Source organism: Phascolarctos cinereus, unplaced genomic scaffold, assembly GCF_003287225.1.
Source record: "Phascolarctos cinereus isolate Bilbo 61053 unplaced genomic scaffold, phaCin_HiC Scaffold_8;HRSCAF=390, whole genome shotgun sequence".
NCBI classification, from domain to species: domain Eukaryota; kingdom Metazoa; phylum Chordata; class Mammalia; order Diprotodontia; family Phascolarctidae; genus Phascolarctos; species Phascolarctos cinereus.
Genome location: NW_027556291.1, coordinates 69,601,243 through 69,626,778, shown reverse-complemented (window position 1 = coordinate 69,626,778; position 25,536 = coordinate 69,601,243). Strand labels below are relative to the sequence as shown.

The following is a 25,536-nucleotide window of genomic DNA, read 5'->3' as shown; positions in this document are numbered from 1 at the left end:
GTGAGCGCGGGAATGCGCGTGCCCAGGAAAGGGGCTGGAGGTCGCTCTCTATCGGTGACGGTCCCCCCGAGGGCGGGGCCAGCCGGGGTGTGGGAAGTGGCCTCTCTAGCCGGCCGAGTCCTCCAAGTCTCTATGATTTTGGAGGCAAGGCGGGGAGTAGCTAGAGGCGTGAAGTGGGCGGGGTCGCTGTAGCCCGCGGCGGCCGAAGCGGCTGCAGCTCCTCCTCCTTCCACACCGCCCCCCCCATCTCGCTCGCCCCCGGGGAGGGGTGGGTGGGGATTATGGGCCGGTGGCGGAGTCACTGTCGCTCCAGTCTGGCTGAGGAGCGGTCGAGTTTGCTGCCCTGGGGAGGGGCCGTGCCCTGGAAGGAGGAGGAGGAGGAGGAGGAGGAAGAAGAAGAAGAGGAGGAAGAGAAGATAGCTCACCCTTCCTCGGACCCCCCTACCTCAAATCCTGACCTTACTTGGTCCACGAGGTTGTCCGGGGGGGGGGTGTAGGGATCATTGACTGACTGAGGAGGGTGAAGAAAGAGAGATAGAGACTGAGAGAGGAGAGAGCAGAGAAAGAGAGAGGAGAGACAAACTGAAGAGAGGAAAAGTGCAGAAACAGAAAGGAGTGACAGACAGACTGAAGAAAGCCAGAGACATAAAGGAGGGACCCAAACGAGAGGCACAGATTGACCGAGGAGAGACACAGAGGCAGAGATCCCTGGTTGGTTGCTGAGGCAACCACCTCGGTGGACGCCCTGTTGCACCCTCGGTTCCCTAGGAAACGGCCTAAGGGGCCTGCCCGCAGGGGCTCAGTTGCCCGGGCAACCTGCCCATCGGCCTCTGCTAGAAGCTCACGTGCCCACCCTTCCAGGCGGGCGCCATGCAGGTGCTCTCGACGGCGCGGCCCTCCCGGGCGGCCTCCCTGCGGCGCCTGGCCGTGGTGCTGGCCCTGACGGCCTACGGGGCGCACAAGATCTACCCCCTGATCCGCCAGTGCCTGGGGACGCCGCCCCCGCGGGGCCCCCGGGCCCAGGCCTTGGCCACCGCAGAGGCCCGCAGCGCCTCGGGCTCTTTGGCCGTCGCGGCCGCGGGCAGCGGCGCCGGCAGCAGTACCAGCGCCAGCGCCAACCGCGTGTTCTTGCGCCGGCTGCTGTGGCTGCTGAGGCTCCTCTTCCCCAAGGTCCTGTGCCGGGAGACGGCGCTCCTGGGCCTGCACACGGCGGCGCTGGTCAGCCGCACCTTCCTGTCCGTGTACGTGGCCCGCCTGGATGGCCGCCTGGCCCGCTGCATCGTGCGCAAGCAGCCGCGGGCCTTCAGCTGGCAGCTGCTGCAGTGGCTGCTCATCGCGCTGCCTGCCACCTTCGTGAACAGCGCCATCCGCTACCTGGAGGGCCGCCTGGCGCTGGCCTTCCGCAGCCGCCTCGTGGGGCACGCTTACCGCCTCTATTTCAGCCAGCAAACCTACTACCGAGTCAGCAACATGGATGGCCGCCTGCGCAACCCTGACCAGTCCCTCACTGAGGACGTGGTGGCCTTCGCCGCCTCGGTGGCCCACCTCTACTCCAACCTGACCAAGCCTCTGCTCGATGTGGCTGTGACCTCGTACACCCTGCTGCGCACGGCTCGCTCCCGGGGCGCCAGCACAACCTGGCCCTCGACCATTGCCGGCCTGGTGGTCTTCCTCACGGCCAAGGTGCTGCGGGCCTGCTCCCCCAAGTTCGGGGAGCTGGTGGCCGAGGAGGCGCGCCGCAAAGGGGAGCTGCGCTACATGCACTCCAGAGTGGTGGCCAACTCAGAGGAGATTGCCTTCTACGGAGGCCACGAGGTGGGGAGCCAGCAGTCGGGGGGGGGCGATGACAGGGGAGACTGGGCCCACACAGGCCCTCGGAGTTGGTGGCAGAAATGAGGAAGGAAAGGGGGGAGGGGTATTGGGGTTACTGGTGAAGGAGGAAGCTAATGGGGGCGATGGGGTTCAGACTGCTTGTGGCTGGTTGAAGAAAAGGGAGGTTTCAGGAAAGGTTGGAGATTGACCTAGGAGTATGTCTGGGCTGTGTATGTGTATAAAGGGTAGGGGAAATGTCCCTCGGGGTAGCACAGGGGAACGTGGTGATGCTGAGGGTTTCTTTCCCAGTGCCATCTATGTTACAAACTGCTGCTTTCCTTTCACTTCTGTTTATTTTGTTCTCGAGATTGGCTGCCAGAAAATCTTAGCGGTTTCAGACTAGAGCATCCCATTCAAGTCCCAGCTTGTCTGTCTCCATCCCCAAGAGCCTGCCTGGCCCCCTCTAGCCTTATTCCTTGAGGTTCTGACCAGTCTTCCATGCTCTAGGGCAAGTTCCCTTTTGCCCAGGGCCCCCAAAAGGTCCCAGGGCTGGGTCTGTCTAACCTAATGACTGAGCTGGGAAGATGCCAAGCACTAGGGATGTGTTCTCTGAGGACCAAGCTCTTGGCTTTCATGCTGAGGGGCGGGGAAGAAGAAATGCAGAGTCAGAGGGACTCACAATGACAGAATGCAGGGCTTTCAAAGTTTGGGACATCTGGGATGTTGTTGGTCCCAAATGAAGGGAGGAGGGCAGCTTGGGACCAGGGAAAGGGGGAAATAGAGAGCTGCCTTTTGCCATGTGACTTGAGCTGGTTGAATCAAGACCCAGCTCCTTGATCGTCTGACCCCTCCCTGTTCTCTGTTGTTGAAACCCAGGTAGCCCTCTGATGGGCCTCTAGAAGGCGGGGGTGTTCAAAGAATGACTCAGACCCAAGCGGGGTTAACAAGCGGCACCAGCAAAGACTGGCCATTTGGGGTTAGGGGTCAGGCCTTTTGTGACCTCCTTCCTGTCTCTGGGATCCAATACTTCTATGGCTCCTGCCTGCAAAGCTTCTCAGCCAGATTGGGGCTCCAATGCCCTCCCCGTTCAGCATTTCCTTGAAAAGGGGGGAATGAGGGGATGCTGAGATAATAGACCTAGTCGAAGGAGGTCACAGGGAAGTTGTGTAACTCTTGTTTGTCTTGGCCTCAGCTGCCAGCTTTCTCCTTGTACCCTTTCCCCCTCCCACACTCTGCTATAACCTATTTCCCCATAGGGAATTGGATACTTAAAGGATATCTTGAGCTCCTTTTCCCCACCCCAACTGGGGCCCCTCGGGAGACAAGGCTGGTGTGGGCCACTTCCTGCCCATGCTTCCCTACCAGGGGCGGGTGACCGCCCTTCCTCAGCCCTGGCCAAATCCCACTGTCCTTTCGGGGAGACTGGGTCCCTGCCTTCTCCTGGCAGAGTCTTGCCCCCCCCCACATAAAGATCAGGCATGAGATCTGTTCTAGTTTTCACTGCCAGTAGCTAGGGCCTCTGGAATGTTCTAACAGGGTGGAATCAGCCCCTGTCTTAGCTGCATAACCCTAGGGCTCTGGGAAAGGTTACTCAAGGCCAGTGCTCTCTATCTCCTCCTCTTCCCTTCTTTGGGCTGGGGGCTTCAGTGCGCAGGCGCCAGCCTCCTTGTTTCACTTTCACCCTGTGCTGCGGAATGGATGTCTCCCCAATCCCCCTTCTCGTCTCTGTGCTTTCACACTGAGCTCTTAGTGGGGAGGGGTCCTGAAAGGGACGGTCTTTCTTTGAGATTCCTTTGTATTCAGCTGTGTACTTTGGGAAAACCTTTCTCCAGATGTTTGTTAGGGGGGTGACACGTGGCTTGTGGGGGAAGTATGTATTCTGGGTCGGAGGGATGGGGAGTGGGAGGCATCATATCCAGCTTCCTGAGTTAGGTATTTTAAAGATCCATCTTTGAAAAAGGCGGAGGGAGTGACAATGAAGAACATCCAGGACAGGGACCTGGCCCTCCCTTAAGATTTTGAGCTATAGGGCATAGGACTTCAGATCCCACCTACCAGGCTCCCCCAGGGCAGCAAGCTCTTGGAAGACAGTGTTGAATGAGAGCAACTTGGCAGAGTCCCAGTAGCTAATAAATTGTCCACCAGGCCTGAATCCCTTTCTGCCCAGCAGGACTCTGGATTCTAAGGTCTGGGACAATGCAGACTTATCTCTTTACTGGTGAAACTTGCTCCCAGCAAACGCAATCCAATCTACTAATATCTGGATTTATAGGACAGATAATTAGAGGTGGAGGGCTTATTGGCTGTATCAAAGGTTTTGCCAGGACTGCAACACAGCTATTGTGTTAGCTGGGCTACAGCTGCTTTTGCCTCAATCCATTTCCATAATCATTTCCCAGTCCCTTCAATAGGTCCTATTAGGGGTACAAAGATGAAAACCACCAGCAGCCTTGCCCTCAAGGAGCTCTCAGGCTAGTACAGAGTTATAAGGCTTATACACAAATAGCTGCAGTATACATTAGAGTATATTAAAGCAGCACAGTTTAGGGCTGGGGTTCTTGATCTGAGGCCCATGAATTTGCTTTTGAAAATATTGGGATAACCATATTTCAATATAATTGATTTCCTTTGTAATTCTATATATTTTATTTTATGCATTTAGAAACATGATTCTTTTTTTTTTTTTAGTGAGGCAATTGGGGTTAAGTGACTTGCCCAGAGTCACACAGCTAAGAAGTATTAAGTGTCTGAGGCCAGATTTGAACTCAGGTCCTAAATCCAGGGCTGGTGCTCTATCCACTGCGCCACCTAGCTGCCCCTAAAAACATGATTCTGAGAAAGGGTTTCACCAGACTTTCAAAGAAGACTATGACACACACACACAAAAAGGTTAAGAATCTCTAGCCACTAGGCCAGAGGGCTGGGCTGGGAGGGAGATCTGAGTTTTACCCCTGACTGATATATTTTGGCTGTATGATCCTGGACTGGGGAAATAGCATGATGCAATGAAAAGAACAGTGGATTTGGAGTTACAGGAACTGGATTTGAATCCCAACTTATTACCTATGTGACGGGCAGGTCCCTTAACCTCCCTGGGCTTCAGTTTCCTCCTCTGTAAACTGAAAGAGTAGCTCTAGGTGGCCTCCGAGGTGCTTTCCAGCCCCACATCAATAATGCTATGATACTAAATTATTTACTCTCTCAGTGGCCTGGACTATAAATTGGAGGAAACTGAGGCTCAGAGAGTGAGAACAGTTTGCCTGAGGACACAGCTGGAGCCAGGGCTCCTGACTCCAATTTTACTGTTTTCTCAGATCAAAGTCATAAATTAGAAAGGCTACTCTGCCCAGTGTGTGAAAGATGAGTTGGAGCAGAAAGAGACTGGAATTAAAGAGGCCAGCCAGACTCAGATTAGAGGAAAGGCTAGGAACAGAGCTGTTTTTGGAGGAGGGCAGTTGAGGGACCTTACAGTGGATTGCCATCATGTTCTCTGTAAAGGCGAGGTCTAGGTCAGCTGCCAAGATTGCTGATGGAGGTAGGGTTGGGAGGTGAAAGAAAAAGGAGATACTGTGGACATTGGCTAGTAAGTTAGAGATGAATCAAAGAGGTCAGCAAGCAGGCTGCCTGAGGTTTGGCACCAGCTGTCTGGAGAGGGCTCAAGTCAGCCAGGTTTCAGGATTTCAAGTTCAGTCTCTCCAGAGCAGTGCTGGAGAAGGTAATTAGTAGGGTGAAACCAAGGCAGGTCACCAGAACAGGTCCTGATGTCAAGGAGACCCAAGCAGGTGAGGTGGTGTCCCACAGTATAAAGTCAGGAGACTGAGTTGGAGCTGCTACATGACCATTCAGTCCTTGATAGACCCACCTGGGGAAATCAGCTCCTGAGAAGGTATTCAGGGGAAGCCAGAAGCCCCAGATGACTGAGGAGCCCTAGAACCTGGGGCTCACTCCAGAGCTGTGGTTGTTACTTATTATATGTACTAGCTACTTCATATGACACTGAGTTCAGTGTGATTTATTTTGAATCTAAAGCAGCTCCCTTGTGTATATTGTGTTGTAAAAGAGTTCAGAAAAGAAATAGAACTGTATAATAACTTTTGCCTCATGTTGCTTGTATGTGTGTGAGCACATGTATGTATGTATGTCTTATTTATTTACAAGGCCAGTAAAGGCAGGACTAGAACCCAGATGTCCTGACTCCCAGTCAAGGGCTCTCTCTGCTATATCACAAAGCCTCTTTTCCCAGTTTAACTCTTAGAGTAAACATATGAAAGATATACTCATGATATTGCTTGGCTATGTACATAAATATACACACTTCTACATGTACATAGATGTGTAGTTAAAGCTTTAATAGTTTAAAATTGCACTAAGATTTTTGGGACACCCAGTGTACATACCATTTCAAAGCCAACTAGAACTGACTTTCGTGTTACCTTTCTTTGGATTATCTGTGTCATGGGTATTTTCTATTGATATATTAAGATAATTGATAATTGACTGTCTCTTTCAGTGGTATAAGTATTGGAGATCCAAGAAATTCAGTGACTCTAAAGTCTGACTTGTAAATGTCCCTTACACCTGAGTGGCCACCATGGTCAAGGATTTCTCTCCCAGCTGTAACTTCCATCTGGGACTCACCACTCCTGGAGAATCCCACCTTCCTGCTGCTAGGGCCCTTATTCCCTTCCCTCTTCTTATCCCTGTTACCACTGAAGATCCTATTCTCTCTTCCTTCTCCTTTCTACTGCTAAGTTACTTGGCCTCAGTTTCCTCATCTGTAAGAACTAGGTGAACTCTAAAGACCCTTCCAGCTTTTAAGTCCATGGTCTTCTCTCCTCTCCTCTTTGGAGCTGATACAACCATAGAGTCCCCTCACCTTCCTCTCCCTGTCCTGATTCTATGACAACAAGGTAATTTGAAAATAGTGTTGAGTTTAAATCTTGGCTCTGATATTTACCAACTGTGTGACCTTGGGCAAGTCACTTTACCTCCTGAGTTTCTACATCTGTAAACCAAGGAGGGGGGAGGGGAATGAGAAAAGATGTACAGATATTGGAAGGGCCTTAAAGGACCTTTGTAATGAAAGTTGTCTTGGCCTGTACAGGAGATAAGAGATGGGAGGGGAAGAGAATGAACCTTTGTTACTTCTAGGGTTGCACCAATGGAGATAGATGTGTCCTTTTTTCCTTTTTTTTTTCCCTTTTTTTTTTAGGCAGCTAAGTGTCAAGTGTTTGGTCTGAGGCCGGATTTGAACTCAGGTCCTCCTGACTTCAGGGCCGGTGCTGTATCCACTGCGCCACCTAGCTGCCCCTGTCCGTTTTCCAAGGAGCACCTTGGAATGAGCTTTCTCACAGAAAGAGTGTTATATATGGTAGATAGTGTGGCTGGTACAAATGTGGTCTAAGTCAGAGTGTTCATTTAGCTACATTGTGGGTTAAATAGAACTTGGTGGGTTGGCCTAAGAATCTGACCACCATGTACATTTAACATTGTTTCTGTTGACTTGTACCACTTGGAAACTCTGTGACCTTGGTCCCAAAGTGTGTGTGTGTGTGTGTGTGTGTGTGTGTGTGTGTGTAGTGTGTAACTACACAGAGTAGGTCCTACACATGCTTCCATATTCTTCCCCCAATTCTGAAGTCTGACTTGTAAATGTCCCTTACACCTGAGTGGCCACCATGGTCATAGATTTCTCTCCCTTCCCCTTTCCGTTGTAAAGAATGAGGAGATTGATTTAGACCAGATGTTGTTAACCTGAGTTCCATGAACTTTTTTTTTTACAAAATAACTGTATTTTAATGTAATTGGTTTCCTTTGTAATCCTATGTATTTTATGCATTGGACTCCAAAAAGGAGTCCATCACTTTGCCAGACTGCACAAATAGTCCAGGATGCCAGGAAGGTTAAGGGTCCCTGGTCTTGATTCTATCCAGTCACATGATTATGAGAACCCCTCACTGACTGCATCTCCTACTACTTGCCCTGTCTGCTCCCCAAGGGCAGGAGTTAGTCCCTGAAGGCAGGGGGAGTGGGCAAGCTCTCACTGAGCCTGTTTTTCACCTAGGTGGAGCTGGCCCTGCTGCAGCACTCTTACCAAGACCTGGCCTCCCAGATTAACCTCATTCTGCTGGAACGGCTCTGGTATGTCATGCTGGAACAGTTTCTGATGAAGTACGTGTGGAGTGCTTCAGGCCTTGTGATGGTCGCGGTACCCATCATCACTGCTACTGGCTACTCAGAGTCAGGTGAGAGAACCCCTGTGGGAAGAAGAGTCTGGGAGCAGGAACCTACAAAAAGGCCTAGCTCTAGATGTGGCCCCCCACTGGGACTAGAGAAGAACTGGGGAGAGGTGTGCAGTTGGGGCCTAGGTTCAGCTCTCAGCTCTCTCATCTACCCATGGGACCATGGTGACCTGAGCCAAGTCACTTTTCCTCTGAGTTGCTCACTTGTAAAAAACCAGATGAACTCTAAGCACCATGCCTGCTCCACATCTGTGATCACTGGCTTAAGGCTTTGTATCCAGTTAATGGCTGAGTCAGGACCAGAGCCCAGTTTTCCTGACTCCTTTCTGGTTTAGGCCTCACTCTTTATACTAAATTAGGCTAAAAAAAATAGGCTGACCTTTCCATTTCACTCTTTTTCTCTGCCATGGTGTACACATCTTTTCCACTAATCCCAATTTCTGTTTCTTTTCATCTCAAACACAGTTTTACCTTTGTACGCTTCCCCAGGTGAACCACTAGAATTGCATGTAAAAAGGTTCATTTGACTCCTCATCGGACGCACAGACATACTTGGGTATGAGTGTGTGCGTGTGCAGGTACACACCCACATGCACACATGCACAATTTATTTTCGTTATTAAACCATTGATGGATGCCTTTTGTCTTTCCATCGCAGCCTTTTCCTACCTCCTTCAGATAGAATCCTCTCATAAGGAGCACAAATGGCCTCTACTGAGACAGTATTTGGGGTTTTCTTGTCAGAGAAATTGGAGTGGCTTGCCATTTCCTTCTCCAGCTCATTTTACAGATGAGAAAACTGAGGCAAACAGGGTGAAGTGACTTGCCCAGGGTCACATATCTAGTGAGTGTCTGAGGCCAGATTGGAACTTAGGTCCTCCTGACTCCAGGCCCAGTTCTCTATCCACTGTGCCACCTAGCTGCCTGTGTCTGTTTTAGTTGTCCTCCACCCCGCCTTTCTGCCCTGAAAGAGGAGATGTGGTTTGTTGTCTCTTTTCTGGGAACTTCCACCTTCTACTTAACTAGTTGGTGTCATTGTTTATGTTGTTCTCTTGATTCTGCCAACTTCACTCTGTATCACTTCTTATAAATCTTCTCCTGTGTCACCAAACTCATATTTGTCATTTCTTACTGCAAAATGATACATTAATATACCATGGGGTGTTTTTTCAGCCATTCTGCAATCAGTAGGCAACAACTTTGTTTCCAGCTCTTTATCATCTCAAAAGTATTGCTGTGAATATTTTGGTGTATATGGCCTTTGTTTCAGTCTTTGACTTCCTTGGGGCATATGCCCCGTAGTGAGATTGCTAAATAGAAGAAATATGTAATTCCAAATTGAAGTCCATGATAGTTGACCATTTTATAGCTCCTGTAATATTGAATGTTCCCCATCTTTTTTTGTCTTTGCCCATTTGTTCTCCTCCCTTTTTTTTTTTTGGCTAGGCAATGGGGTTAAGTGACTTGCCCAGGGTCACACAGCTAGTGTCAAGTGTTTGGTCTGAGGCCGGATTTGAACTCAGGTCCTCCTGACTCCGGGGCCTGTGCTCTATCCACTGCGCCACCTCGCTGCCCCAGCTTTACCCATTTGTATAATGTGCTGCTTAGATTTGCATTTCTCTTGCTCTTAGTGATTTGGAGCATATTTTTGTGTGGTCACTTATAGTTTGCATTTTTTTTGAAAACTCTTCACCCCGGCAAATTCGTGGAAGTGACAAAAGATGGAAATGATCAATTTTAGAAGGGCTGCAGGAAGACAGGCTCACTCATATGCTCTTGGGGGGAGCTGTAAATTAGACCAAGTATTCTGGAAAGCAATTTAGAATTATGCTAAAACAAACGTGACTGAAATGTTTATACCCTTTGACCCAGACATCCCACTGTTGGGCATAATATGCCAAAGGAGGTCACTGATAAAAAGAGAGGTCCTATCTCCACCAGAATATTTATAAGGAAATCTTCCCCCTTCCCCTTTTTTTTTTTTTAAAGGCAGTTGGGGTTAAGCGACATGCCCAGGGTCACACAGCTAGTAAGTGTCAAGTGTCTGGTCTGAGGCTGGATTTGATCTCAAGTCTTCCTGACTTCACGGCCAGCTCTCTATCCACTGCACCACCTAGCTGCCCCCCACCAGAATATTTATAGCAGCACTTTTTGTGATAGCAAAGAATTGGAAACAAAGTCGCTGTCCATCAACTGGGGAATGGCTGAACAAATTGTGGTCCATGAATGTGATAGAATATTCTTCTGCTGCAAGAAACAATGCATATGATGACTACAGAGAAGCCTGGAAAGACTTATATGAACTGATGCAGAGTGAAGGATACAGAGCCAGGCAAACGATTAGACAAGGACACAACAGTATAGACAGAAAGAACCAAAACTGTAACTGAAGCCAGGCCAGGTGCCAGAAAAGATGTGAAGAAAAGCCCTTCCCTCTTTGCTTTACTGAGTTTAAGGACTATGGGTATGGAATATTGCTTATACTGGCAGACACTATTGACTTGCTGATTGGTTTTGTGGGATTGTTTTTTTCTTGTCTCTCTTCAATTGGCACTACTCTAAACTAGCACAGAGTGAAATGTGCAGGACCAGAAAAAACTATATACAATGACAGTAATAATATAAACAGAACAAAAAAGAAACTGACCTGTATAATTCTTAATTTTATTTGTATTGATACCTTTTGTTTTTACATTGCCTTCATTTCCCAACATATCCCTCTCTTCTCCAGTGCCCAACAAGCTATCCCTTGTAACAAAGAATAAGAAAGAAAAGGGAAAAAAGGTCAGCAAAGCCAGCCAACATATCCACCATGTCTAAGAGCATATATAATAGTCCATACCTATAGTCTTCTGCCTTTATAAAAACAGGGAAAGAGGTGCATTTTCTTAACTCTTCTCTGAGGTCAGGCTTGTTAACACTATATAATTATAATGACCAAGGATCTGATAAGCCTGGTAGATAGCTGCTGCCTGCTATTCAGAAAAATCCTATCCTACCCCAAGCTTAGTCTTCTGTCCTGTCCTGCCAGAGCAAGGTGTGTCTGAGCAGGAAAGGGATATAGTTTGAGGTTTATTAATGCTGTGTACCCTTGATTCAAATTTTTTCTCATTATTTCCCTGACATTCTAGACCTTTTGTTATGTTATTTTGTTTAGTTCTAAAAAACTATCTCTGAAGTAATTTGGTATAGCACTAAATATGTAAATGCATTTAGCTTTTATTGTCATTTTTATTATTTTGACATAGCCTAACCATGAGCAGTGAATGTCTCACCAATTATTTGTCTCCCTTTATTTCTGCCAAGTTTTGTAGCTTTATTTATAAATTTATAAATCCTGGGTGTGTCTTGGTAGGTTAACTCAAATATTTTATACATTTCATAGTTATTTTTAATAGGATTTATCTTATTTCTTTGGGGTTTTTTGTTAATATTGTATAGAAGTGCTGGTGATTTTGTAGGTTTATTCTACATCTTGCTACCCTGCTGAAGCCATTAATTGTTTCAGTTTCTTTGTTGATTTTCTGGAGTTTTCTAAGTATACCATTGCATCATCTGCAGATAGGGATAGTTTTGTTTCCTTTGCTAATGTATATGCTTTTGATTTTGTTCTCTTGTTATTAATATAGGTAGCAGAACTATGTCAAATATTATTGTGGAGAAGGCAGCACGCGCGCGCACACACACACACACACACACACACACACACATACAATATAGTCAGCCTTCAATCATTTGATCCTAAGGAAATTTCATTATCCAAGCACTACTTGCTTGTTTTCCATCCCTTACCATCTCTAGGGTATGTATGGAGCTGATATATGTTGGGGGTGGGGGGTGGTGGAATAATAACTGCTGTATTAAAATCTTTACTCTTTTATGGCCTCAGTTTCCCCATATGTAAAATGAGAGTCAGACTGGATATTCTAAGTTCTCTTCCAGATCTGACATTCCATGACTGTGAAATATTTATTGAGTACCACCTACTCATTCAGCAAACATTAAACTGTCTATTCTATGCAAGGCATTATGAGAGATATACAAATAAAATTCACTCTCTAGTGAAGACGGCAAGACACAGAGTCATGAAAAAGAGTAGTTAATGCTCAGCATCCAACGAGGACCACAGACAGCAAGATGACTACTGGGGATTAGCGGCAAGCTAGGATTGAAATCAGCAGAGTCAAAGCCTCTTAGCTCAGGAGGCAGATTCTCTCCTGATAAAATGGCTCATTGCCCAGAGTCTTCAGGAGTGACTTCCTGATCACACACAGATAACCTGAAGAGGCCTTGCCTGGAAGGCATTGACCAGGGCTTGATTATGTCTAATGGGCTGCTGTTGCTGCCGGCAGCCGCAGCCACCCTCCCTGCATTGTCTTCTCCTTGCCCTGCCTTGCCCTGCTTGGGAGGGCTCTGCTCCCACGTGTATCTGACCTTGCTGGGCCTGCATGTGGTTGTCCCTTTTGCCCATTCGATGGTGCCTTGGAATGTTTTCCATCTTAGTGTTTCGGTAGGCAGTGGCCCATTGTTTCTCCTTTTCAGAGTCCTTTTTTTCCTACTTGTCAATGCATACTGTGGAGGACCATAGAATCATAACATGTTAGAGCTAGAGGGGACCTTGGAGATTAACCAGCCCAAACCCCTCACTTTACAGATGAGGTTCAGAAGGGTCTTGCTAAAGGTTGCAAAGCCGGAACCCGAACTTAGGTTTTCTGACTCCCAAGTCCAATGTGCTTTCTGTGGGCATCAACTGCCTTTGAATTCCAGACCGTGCAGACTTGGAGCATAGCTTCTTGTAATAAATTCTTCCCCTCGCTCTTCCACAATCCCTCTCCCCTCTCCACCACGGTCTATGTTCCCTAGGCTTTCACTTCCCCATCTGGAAAACAAAGGGCTCTAGGTAGATGATTTCAGAGGTTCCTACCAGTGTGCAGAACCCGTGATTCCAAATGAGCTTCTCAATGCTATGCCTATCACAGAGGCAGGGACTACTGATTCCTGTAGCCCGTTTCCATTGCCCCCAAGTGGTCCTTTATGTGATACTATGGCAGGTTCCTATCTTTCCTTAGCCAAAAATACACCTATCTCATCATCAGTTCACCCCTAGACCAAGATCACAGAAGTCTTTGGTCCAATGAGAGCACCACCAGGGGTTAGCTAGTTAAATACTTCTGGGTTCAGATAGGCACCAATCCTTGCCAAAGGAATTGCACAGAGTGCCCTCAGGCATTCAGACTCCCTGTGCCCCTATGACTGTTTCAGGCCATAAGGCTGCCTTCTTACCTGACCCACCCAAAGAAGTACTGGGGGCTGTGGCGTACAGGTGGCACATCGCTAGGCAGGCTACAGCCCTTGGTACACCTCTCCATGTATTGGGCACATCAACGAGCCTTTCCTTTAACATAGCATTGGGTTTGTCCAGGCCGTTTCGCTTCCATTGTCTTAGGTGATCCTCATGACAACCTAGTAAGAGAGGTAGGGCAGAGATTATTACCCCGCATTTTACAGATGGGGAAACCAAATAGCAGAGCCAGGACTAGAACCTGGGTCTCCTAAAACTGCTGAGTAGCTCTATATTCTTTCCACTAACCCTTCCTTGTCAGCCAATCATTAAACAGTTCTGTTTTGAGCCCTCACTGTGTGCCCAGCCCAGTACTATGCACCGTAAGAGAAATAGGCAATGTAGACCTTGTTCTTGAGGAGCACACAGTCAGGCCCACCATAGCTGAGAAATGAATATGTTCCAAATACTTGCTCTGCCTTGGGGTTCTTTGAGATCCACTCTGTAGTCACTGCCCATGTTCAGCCCAGAGCCAGCTGGAGGGAATGAGGGAGGACAAGTGGGTCTACCACTGCTGCCTTCTTCCATTTCTGAGATGCAAGGTAAGGCCATGCCATGGAGAGCAGACTGATTATAAAGAAGCATCCAGCATAGACCTTGTTCCCCTAGAGACACTTCTAATTGAACTAGGGAGACATGCTTCTCACATGTGAAAAGCTATTGGAGTTAAATGCCAAATGAGTGATTCAGACAGTGTCACGGGAATTCAAAGGAGGGAGAAAACACTGGGGCCTGGGCTGGTCGGGAAGGCTTCATGGTGGCATCGACTTTGGGCTGGGCCTTGAAAGATTTGGAGACATGGAGCCATGTGAGGCAAGGTGTGTTTGGGGCAATGAGAAAACCAGGCAGCTGTAAGGTAGGTTGGGCCCAGGTCACGAAGGGCTTTGAATATAGCCAGTCAAGGAGTTTGCACATTGTCCAGGAGGCAGTCAGGAACTATTGGAAGATTGATCTGTGAAGGGGGGATTGGAGCCTCCCAGAAGGCTAGGCCAGGGGAAAGGTAAGCTCCATAGCTAACTCTCCATCCTTCTCCCATCCCTCCTGTGTAGACTCAGAGGCAGCAAAGAGAGCGGCCTTGGAGATGAAGGAAGAGGACCTAGTGAGTGAGCGCACAGAGGCCTTCACGATCGCCCGTAACCTCCTCACGGCTGCTGCGGATGCTATCGAGCGAGTTATGTCTTCCTATAAGGAGGTACTCTTCCTCCCAGCTCGCTTCAGGCCTCCTGCCAGAGTGCCAAGCTGCAACTGACTTTTCCCCACCCTTCCCGTCCCCAGGTAGCAGAGCTGGCTGGTTATACTGCCCGGGTGTACGAGATGTTCCAAGTGTTTGAGGATGTCCAGCGAGGTAGTTTCAAGAGACCTGGAGAGCTAGAGGACTCCCCAATGAAGGCCAGAACTGGAGCTCTTGTGAGGCATGGGGTGCGTATGGAGGGACCCCTGAAAATCAGAGGTAAGGACCCACTTTCTGTCCGCTTTCATTCAGTCATTAAATCATCATACCAAGCACCTGTTGTCTTTATTGAATGGTTTCTGTGTCTTGTGTTGCCCCTACTCATCCTCCAGGTTTCCTGTTACTTGTCACACAGTCTTAACTCTTTAAGTCTGTTGTTCACGGCCCCCCACAACTCAGTTTTGTCCTGTGTGTGCAGACTCATCTCTCTTTGCCCCTGCTCCAATGGACCAAGCTTATCTGGTTCCTTCCTACCCTTTCAGTTCCTCTCTGCCCCTCTGGATCCCCCCATCCTTCAGGGCCCAGCTCAAGGTTCCCCTCCTTGGTGAAGCCTTTCCTAAGTGGCCCCACTGGGTGCAGAGGCCTCCCCCTTGCATTCCCAAGGGAGCATGCTTTATCTGTCACCCTCGTTTGGCTGTTCGTGGCTGCTACTGCTGCATGTCAGAGGTTCACTGGGTAGCTAGGATAAGAGAGGAAATGGGTGTTATTGGTCATCTAGCCCAGCCCTTCTTAAACTGTGGGTTGCAACCCCATATGGGGTTGTGAAAAATTTGGCAACAGTAAGAGGTTTATGAACGCAGAACAACCAAAAATGAATTAAAAATCAAACACGCAATGAATCCGAGGTGTTTCTGGCAGCGCTTGTCCATATTGCATTGCACAGCTTCACTGCAGCCTTGGTTCTGAACATACAGCATGCACACTTTGCACTGCACCTGCTGTCACATCCATGCAATGCCAACGAATGCTACCGAAACCTGAACAGGGATTGTGAGGGGGAAGAGGTTAAGAAGCCCTGATCGAGTCTAATGCCCTCATTTTTCAGATGAGAAAACTGAACCCCAGAAAGGTAATTTGCCCAGAGTCCCATGAGGAGGTAATTACTAAGCCAGGCCCGCTGACCCCAAGTCCAGTGCTATGAGTAGTCGGGATAAGTCTCTGAGTGACTGCTGGATGATCTCTTGTCAGGGAACTCTTGCTCAATGGTCAGTTGGGCCAATGCCCTCGGGGATCCCCGTCTACTTCTCTCTGTAGATGCCTCGTAACCAGCCACTGCACAAATTCACAGATGTTTACTGGGTGTGGGCAAGCCTGCTCCACGCTTATAGCTTATTGCTGACCTGTGGATTATGAGCTTTGAAGTGCTAATTTGCATGTGATTTGCATATGCCTTGTATGTGAGAGGCCTAGACCACTTTCTGTATCCCTCATGAGGCTACAAGCTCATGGTCTTTCTCTGTAGCCCTCAGCATGCTTATCCCAGTACCCTACCACATGTGAGAGTGCCCATGGATTATTTCTGACCTGCTCTCCTCTGCCCCTGACTAGCAGGGGAGGGCAAAGTTCAAGTCCTGTGCTGGCCCCCACGGTCAGTCAGTCTACTCTACACAAGTTTTGGCTATAGAACTCTAGGCAAGGCATCCGTCTATCTTCCAGTGTAGGCATCGATTCTGCATCACACTCCAGAGGTGGGGAACCTGCAGCTTCGAGGCCACATGTGGCCCTCTAGGTCCTCAAGTGCAACCTTTTGACTGAATCTAAACTTCACAGAACAAATCCCCTTCATGAAAGGATTTCTTCTGTAAAATGTGGATTCAGTCAAAAGGCCACACCTAGAAGGCCACATGTGCCCTCAAGGCCTCAGGTTCCCCCATGGCCTAGGGCTGGACAGGCTTGCACAGACAAGAGCCAAGACTCCAGCTCTGCCCTGGCCTGTGGGGCTTCTAATTAAGTTTTTAGAGAGTTCAGGTATATATATATGCATATATATATATACACACACACACGCGCACACACACACACACACACACACACACACACACACACACACACATATACATATACATATATAAGAACAATCGCAAATGATCTAAGATAGAGTCTATGTGATAGGTAAATGGTTCTACTTGGATAGATGGTAGGAGAGAAGTGTCTAAGTAGGAATGTTTGGGGATGGGAGAAGAGTTCAAGGATTTGGAAAGATGGAAGGGAGACAGGTTAAGATATTCCAGGGAAGGAGAGGCACAGAATGTGGTGCATGATGGGGGCGGTGGAGAAGCTGCTGGAGCAATGCATGTGTGTGTGAGTGCATGTGAGTGTGACAATGTGTATGAGTATACTTCTGAATGTATGTGTGTGAGGTATATATGAGTGTGAGTATATGTGAATGCATGTGTGTGTGTGTGATAACGTGTATGAATGTACATCTGAATGTGTGAGTGAAGTATATATGAGTACAAGTGTATGTGAATGCATGCGTATGTTCAAGTGTGTGAGTATGAGAACATGGGTGAGTATACGTCTGTGTAGGTATATATGAGTTGTATGAGTCTGTGTGTGACTGCCTGTGGGTATGCTCAAGTGTGTATATATATGAGTATGTGAGCATGTATGCTTATGACTGAATGTGTATTTATATGTATGAGTTGTGTATGAGTGTGCATATACATGAGTCCATGTGTGTGTTCCAGTGTGTGAGTGTGAAACTATGTGTATGTATGTGTTTTGGAGGACTATGAGTGAGGTTTGGAGAGCTAGGCAGGGGAGCTGAGACATGACTTGGAGGTGAGCACGGGAGAGACTGTGGCTGCTCTTGGAGCATTAGGTGTGATGGCTCTGCTCTTGGAAACCCCCTGGTAGACATCCACAAGGGATCTCCTAGTCGGGCCTCATCCTAGTTCATGGTCACTCACTCAGCCTCGTGGCCTATCCAGCATTCTAACATCTCGGTGGGATTCTCAGCAGCTTTCCAGGCAGCTGTGGCCTTCACAGGTCTCTCAGCAGCCTTCCCTTCCCCCCAGCCAGGCCTCTCCCTCCCCTCACCCCTTGTCTGCTTGCCAGCCTTGGGGTAACCAGCCTTCCTTGTTCTTTCTCTCTCTCATTCTCCCTTCAGGCCAGGTAGTGGATGTGGAGCAGGGAATCATCTGTGAGAACATCCCCATCATCACCCCAACAGGAGACGTGGTGGTGGCCAATCTCAACATCAGGGTAGGCTGAGGCCCAGGGGCCTGGAGGCTCTATGTGCTGTCAGACTTTTCCCTGGCACAGGGGAAGGACTTCTTCTCCAGGGGCAGCTAGAAGGGAGAGTGCAAAGGCAGGCAGCCATCAGCTGTGTGCTCTAGGCTTCTGTCACTACTTGTCTAGTCTAGATAGTTCCTGAGGTTCCTTCTAGCTCCAAGGTTCTCTATATGGCTCTATAATCTGAGGGTAAGAGGGCTTCCTCAGAGAAACACCTCAGACCTGGGCACTTGTGACCTGGCCTGTGCACCTACCTGCATGCTTTGGCAGCAAGATGATGCCCTAGGCTCCAAGGTCAGTATGAGTGTCCCAAAAGTCACATGTGCTGCCAACAGGGTAGAATTGATCAAGGAAGCTGATAATTGTCAAGAGCTGGGCAACGGGTCCTGAGCCTGGCTCCTACCACTTATACTCTTGCCTATCTCTCAGTGAGCTCTGGGTCAACTCCTCCCACTTTCCAGGAAGACTTGTCTACCTGCACTCTGAGGAGGCAGGAGCTGGCACGCATTACTCTTTGAACCTCCTGCTGTCAGGACCATCACACATTGACCTATGAGCAGAAAAGGTCTGCTACATTGTAAGTCCAAAGGCTGGGTTGTGTCTGCAAGGGAAACAGCAAGCTAGAGAAGAAATTCTCTTTTATATGCACTAGACAGGCTCAGCATTGAAAGAAAAGGCCCAAGCGGACTAGTCATTCTGAGTTCATGGAGACCAGCTTGGGGCTGTCAATGAGGGAAGTGGGGGCAGGGAAATAAGAGAGAAAAGACCTCTCAGGGAGCTTCCAATCACCTGGGAGTAACCAGATTCCTGAACAGGAAGCAAAGAACATTTGAGTGTTAAGTCAACTGATGCCAACATGAAGTGTACCATTTAAGAGAAGAGAGATCAACGTGTATGGAGGAAGGTAGGCCCAAGCTCAGCCTTGAAGCATGGCAGGAGGAAGTGGGGGGATTTGAAAGACAGCTGATGCTTACTTAGTACACACTATATGCAAGACTTTTGCCCAGCAGCATTGTGGATAGCACTCATAAATGGGGAGAAGAGCAAGCTAAGTGGGAGAAGTGTGACCTGAGCCGGACTTTAAAAGATGAGTAGGATCAGGCCAGGAAGGAAGGCCTAGGGCCTTCCAGACAAGGGGAATGGCCTGTGCAAAGATTTTGAGGTAGAAATGAGCCAAGGAAGGAAAGTGGCCCATCTGTGTTGGAGGGCAGCCAACAGTGGGATGGGGCTGGATCATGGAAGGCTTGACTGTCGGGCTCAGGATTTGCACTTACTGCAGTGGGTAACAGTGAGCTCCTCAAAAGGAAAAGAGGGGAGGGAATGTAAATCTCCCTAAGTACACAAAGCCTCCCAATCCTGTGACTCCCCCTGTAGGTGGAAGAAGGAATGCACCTGCTCATCACTGGCCCCAATGGCTGTGGCAAAAGCTCCCTCTTCCGGATTTTAGGTGGACTCTGGCCAGCCTATGCTGGAGTCCTCTACAAACCCCCACCACAGCGCATGTTCTACATCCCACAGAGGTGAGTGAAACCATAGGCCTCCGCAGCTTCCACATCCCAAACAGAACCAGCCAGGGGCTACCAAGTTGGTCATTGGGATGGCATGGGCAAGGAACCAAGCCAATTCATTGGTGGGAAGCTAAAGCCCCCCCACTCCTGTATGTCTCTCACAGGCCCTACATGTCAGTGGGCTCTCTGAGGGACCAGGTGATCTATCCTGACACAGTAGAGGACATGAAAAGGAAGGGATATTCCGACCGCTACCTGGAGGCCATATTGGACATTGTGAACCTCAACCACATTGTCCAGAGGGAAGGAGGTGAGTGCTTGGGGATTGGGGAAGGACCTGGCTTGATAGTGGCACCCCCTTCTCCAGCATCCCCACATCCAGGCACACAGGAGTTGTCTTTCCACAGCATAAATAGCACATGTTATCTCACATTTCTCTCAGCCACTGTGGCCAAAATATAGTAACAAATGATCGTGTTGGCCTGCCAGAGGGGCCTGGACAACTATGCCCTGGCTTTTGGCCAGGGTGCCCCGACCCCACCCCAGGCTCTTCTGTCTCTTTGGGGATGCTCTAGCCCTGATCTCCATTTTCATTTGGAGGTTGATCAAGGGGCTTCCCTACACTTAGGACTTAATCAAAGGACGTAGAAGAGACAGTTGGGAATCAGGGCAATGGTCAGCTCTGTTCATACCCCATCACAGGGAAATGCTGAAGCCTGTGAACTATTGAGCATAGGAGAGATTCCTGTGATCCAAAGGGAAAGCTGTCAGGATCCTCTGTCACTTGGGCTTCTCCCCTCTGTGCTCCTTGGGCTCTGATGGCCCCAAAGGGGCCAGTGATGTGGTGGCACATCTGTCCATTTTTCCTCACACTTACTCCACCACTCCAGGGGAAGGGAACAAGCATTTAGTCAATGCTCACTGTGTGCTAAACGCTCTCCCTGGGTCCCTACTCATACATCGGGCCCATTCTTCCCTTTACTCACTCACTGGCCTTTAAGGCCTGGCACATTCCAGGAAGGGATCCCAAGTAACTTCAGTCTTCATATTGATCCTGTCCCCATTGGAAAGAAGGGAGCAAGAGACTGCGTAGAGGGGAGAACACTGGCTCTGGCATTGGAGGGCTTTGATCTGAAAGCCAGCTCTGGGCCCAGGAGCATTTATTGTCCAAACCAGTCTTTTGACTTGAAATTCTGTTCAGTTTAACCCCTTGTTTTTGTACTCTTGATTAAACTGTTTCAATCCCCCCCCCAACATGCTTGTTCTGGACTCCCATGACTGGGGTTCAGAGCCAAATCCTGGTTGTGGCACCCCAGTTCCAGCACAATGCTTGGCACAGTGGGAAACACTAAATTCTTATTGATTGGTCGGTCATGGACAAGTCACTAATGTTGTAGAGTATCCATTTCCTCATCTGTAAAATGCAATAAAAGTCTAACTACCTCCCCCAGGGTTGTTGTAAGCAAAATATTTTGTAAAGCTGCCAGTGGTGCCCAGTGGCCAGGGTCCCAAGTTCAAGTCCAACCTCATATGCTTAGGTCAATTCATCTTTCAGTCTCGATTTCCTTATCTGTAAAATGGGGCTAATAATAGCACTGACCTGGCAGGGTCAAATGAGATCATCTAAGTAAAGCATTTTGCAAATCCTAAATATAGAAATGGCTAAGTATTATTAAACCCTACCATACTAGAGAAGTAGTATTATTAGACTAAGCCCCAGGACAAAGAGTGATGTTATCTTTTTTTTCCTGCCCCTCTCAGAACACTCACTAGCACAAGGCTAGGCACAGTACTGGTGCTAAACAAATTCTTTGAACTACATTGAAGCCTCCTCTTCCTTTTCCTTCCTCTGCAGGTTGGGAGGCTTCCTGTGACTGGAAGGATGTCCTGTCAGGTGGGGAGAAGCAGAGAATTGGAATGGCCCGAATGTTCTACCACAGGTCAGTTGGGGTTGTGCTGAAGAGAGTGGCTGGGAGCCTGCAGGGCAATGAGGGGTGGGAGGCCCTTGGTATATTGGTATGTCTCTCTGGGGTATCCATGTATGAAAACAACCAAGACAAAAGGACCCAGAGCTTGTTGAAAGGATGCTGAGGCCAGGCCTCAGGCCATTTTGTTCTAGATCAGAGGTTCCCAAACTTATTTGGCATACCGCCCCCTTTTCAAAAAAAAATTACTCAGCACCCCCCTGGAAATATACTTTCTTTAACCCTTTAACTTTTTTTAAAAAATTTGCATAATTTCAAAATAATATAATTTTTTAATGCCACATGTTAAATTTAATAATTTATTGTAAATTTGTGCTTTTTTTCCTGCATTGAAATTTTGATGACACAGTATTGGATCATGTAACCATATATTGTAAACAAGTCATTACACACACATATTCCTGCCCATGCGTGCTGGACTTCCCGACAATGCACGACCCACTCGCCTGCCAACACTTGCTTGTTAAGACCTGTTGGTGGACTTGACCACTGATTGGTTATAGCTTGCATTTTTTGTGTTTATCTAGAAAATAAGGTAATCACTACGACTTTAACTCTGTTACTCAGCAGATGAAACATGTACGAACAGTTTTTCAAAATTTTCTTATCTTCTTTTCTTTCCTTATGCTTCCATCACCCTCTTATTTTTATTCAACGTTCCCCAATTGCACCTGGGGCATTGTTCCAATGCCGCAACCCACCCCGGGGGGGGAGCGGTATAGCCCACTTTGGGGACTGTGTCCTAGAAAGAAGAAAGTGATGAGGGGAATGGGAGAATCATCCCCTTGAGAGAGAGTCCAAGTTGAAAAGAAAAACTGTATTTCAGAATGGTTAGTCTGTCTTCTCAGATAAGAGACAGGGGCAGGGGGGAACCCCAAAGGGTGAGGCCCCATCCCTGTCCTGACGTGGTAGACCTCAGGGTCCCTGGGCCAGGGCCAAGAAGGCTGTGGGCTGGCTCTTGTGCCATTTCCCAGGCCTTTGTGTCCCTTCACCCACAGTCCTGGTCTAGGTGGTTGAGAGTTTGATCCATTTCCTCATTCATGGATGCTTGAGATCAGGTCCTCAGAAGCTTCTTCCTCATTAAAGTGCAGCCCCATAAGAAGCCCTCTTGCCTGTAACACTGTGCTAAACCCTGTGTCGGGCGTAGGGGTGGGGGAGGGGGAGGGGCTACCCAGGGAAGCCATACAACCCAGACTTAGGCCAGTGAGTAAAGAGTGTGTGACAGCACCGAGCCCCGGAAAAGAGGACAGCAATAGTAGCATGTTTGGCTACAGGAAGTTAGCGGAAAAAACAATCTCCTTTGGAATTCCTTCTCCTTAAAAATATCCCAAGGATCTTGAATTTGAGAGTGGTCTGTGCTGTGAAGCTAAAAAGCATTGCCTATACCCAGGAACCCTGGTCTCAGAGCAGAGCCCAGGCCCTCTGTGAGCCTCCCTTCTGCCTTCTGTCTCACTCTGTAGTGGCAGGAGATCTACTGAGGCCAGGCTGAGCAGGAGCCTTTGCAGAGTCGAAGAGATGTTCTCTCTCAGGCAATTCCTTGAGTTCTCCTATCAGCAGCGGAAGAGCTTTGGACATCAGCTAGTCTTTGAAAACCAACGGAGGCTCGGAGCAGTTGGAATTTGCCTAAGACAGCACAGTAAATTATAGAACTAGGATTTTAACCTGGGTCTTGTGACTCTGAATCCTTCCTTCCTTTTGCTGTATCACGGTGCCTCAATCCCTTCCATTTCCAAGTGATAGAAGTGAAGGCTAGAGTAGTTAACTGAGTGACTTTTATAAGGTCCTTCCCCTAGCAGAGATGCACTTGAACTGGGCCCTGAAGGCTGGGGAAGGATTTCTGATGAACATTCCAAGCAAGGGGAACCAATGTGAGCAAAGGTATTTGAGCAGCAATGAGGATGAGAAAGGATTTTTTTTAAGGGGAAGGATGTGTGTTCCTTGTTGTCTCCCCCTTCAGGCCCAAGTACGCACTTCTGGATGAGTGTACCAGCGCCGTGAGCATTGACGTGGAGGGCAAGATTTTCCAGGCTGCCAAGGATGCAGGCATTGCCCTGCTCTCCATCACCCACCGGCCTTCCCTGTGGTAGGTGCCTTCTCCCCAAGAAGGAGCACTGAGCTCCAGGTGCCTTCTACCAGCTGGAGACCCTCTTGGTCTGGCTGGCCCACATTTCTGGTCAGGGCTCACAGTGCCCTACTGAAGACCCAGTCCACATAGGAATCAGTCAGCTGCATGGATAATTGCCCTTTGGGTGGAGGGAACAGGAGATGGGGGAGTTGCTTGCATGAAGGAGATAATGTGAAAGGGAGACAGTACAGAATGGAGGTTCTGGCTTAGGGGTACCTAGCCCAGGACCTAGTGCTCTGGCCCCCTGCCCACTGGCTTCTTCCTGCCCACCCTACAGGAAGTATCATACACACCTACTACAGTTTGACGGTGAAGGGGGCTGGAAATTTGAGAAGCTTGATACAGCCACTCGTCTAACCCTGAGAGAAGAAAAGCAGCGTTTGGAGCAGCAGCTGGCAGGCATCCCCAAAATGCAGCAACGGCTTAGCGAACTTTGTGAGATCCTGGGCGAGGATGCGGACCTCCAACATACTGACCCATCTGAGGCCTCCTGCCCTTGCCCCTGAGGCCCTGGCCTCAGCCTAGACCTGCTTCTGGCCCAGAAGGCCCTCCTATAGCCAAATATCCCTGGTCACTCTTGTCCTGTGTCCCTAAACCCACAGCTTTCCCTAACCCTGTCCCCCTGCCCCACAAATCTCCCCAGATCTCACACAGAAAGCAGTGGGATCTCCTTTGCCCTTCCCCTCCCAAGGAGATAGATAGAACCCTGTGTGGTTCTGGTCCCCCTCCCTCCCTAGGGACTTGTTTCCTGGTCAAGGAGGGGGGGAAGATGGGGGGAGGCTCCCCCCTCAGGATACTCTCCTTAGTGATTGTGCCATGTGCCCAGCCAAGGACCTGGCCTGCCCCAGGTCTGTATTAGCTGGATGGAGGAAGGGGGAGGGGGGCTGGCTGGTAATTAGTAACTGTGAAGTAGATAGCATGTATGTAGCCAGGGTCCTTTCCTTTTCTGGGGGGGAGGGGGGAGGGGGAGTTGGGGTGTTGCCCTGTTTGTTGCAGTAAGTATTCTTGGATGAAGGCAGAGGTTCTGTGCCCGGGACCACTCCTACCACACTGCCAAGCCAAAGTCCTCATAGAAGGCTTGGTATTGCTCACGATCCCCTCTCACTGCTTCTCTTGTCCCTTCCCCTTTCTCTAAAGTGGGAATCTCTCTTCTCTCCCCCCTCTCACCGAGACATCTTCCCATCTGCCTGATTTCCCAGCACCACCCAGTTTCTCTGCCAAACCGAGTGGTCTCGTGGCCAGCTGGGGGCCACTTCCTCAATCTTCTCCAACACCAGTTGTTCCAAAGAGCCCTTGCCCGCCCGCCCCCAAGAGGAAGAGTTGCACAATATTTCCTACTGATGAGAATGTAGTCTTTTCTCTGTCTCTCAATAGTACTATCGTGGTCTTTCTCTTTTTTTTTTAAAGTAATTTATTTGATCCAGTTTTATATTTGTAATGATTGCCAATGTGAGTATTCACCACCAGAGAGATGGGGAGGTAGGGACAGAGGTTAGAGGGAGTGTTCCCTTGCCCAGTTTTGTTGGCGTGAAGGGTTTGATCTGCCCACGTTTTTGTCCATGGTGTGTCGGTATTGGGGGTCGGGGTGGAATGGAGAAGGGGAGCAGGGGACACTGCTCGTGTAGGCCAGTCCCCCCCCAGGTTGTCACCAGTAGCTGTGGGCCCACCCCAACTCCCATTGACACCAGCTAACACTGCCAACTGCCTACCAGCCAACCAGCCAACTCCCCATGCCACCTCACTGAAGTGAGGGACCTAGGGAAGGGGGAAGTATATCCCTCTGCTTGCCAAAACCACTTTACCCCCCCCCACTCCCACCCCCTATGGAGGAGACAGATGCTGTGAAGGGTCCCTTCATTTCTTCCCCTGCCCCTCCCCAATGCCAAAGTGTACTAAGGAGGAGAGATCAACTATGCAAACCCACGCAGTCACTTGTGGATGGAAGTTCAGCAGAAGCCAGGTGCCTTAGCTCTCCTCCTTGGGGCTGGGGGGGAGCTGGGCCCTTCTGTCCTCTCCCACCCTCTCAGTCAGTAAAGAAAATGTGTTTGAAATTCA

At 49.0% G+C, this 25,536-nt stretch overlaps 1 protein-coding gene across 1 annotated transcript; it reads left to right on the top strand.

Moving 5' to 3' along the window:
• Window positions 1–50: 50 nt before the first annotated feature.
• Window positions 51–25,536, top strand: ABCD1 (ATP binding cassette subfamily D member 1). The gene is made up of 10 exons (XM_020977293.2): window positions 51–1,815; window positions 7,877–8,057; window positions 14,445–14,587; window positions 14,671–14,845; window positions 17,739–17,833; window positions 19,238–19,383; window positions 19,536–19,681; window positions 21,227–21,311; window positions 23,314–23,439; window positions 23,759–25,536. The coding sequence occupies exons 1-10, from the start codon at window positions 871–873 to the stop codon at window positions 23,985–23,987; spliced, it is 2,271 nt and encodes a 756-aa protein (XP_020832952.1). The 5' UTR covers window positions 51–870; the 3' UTR covers window positions 23,988–25,536.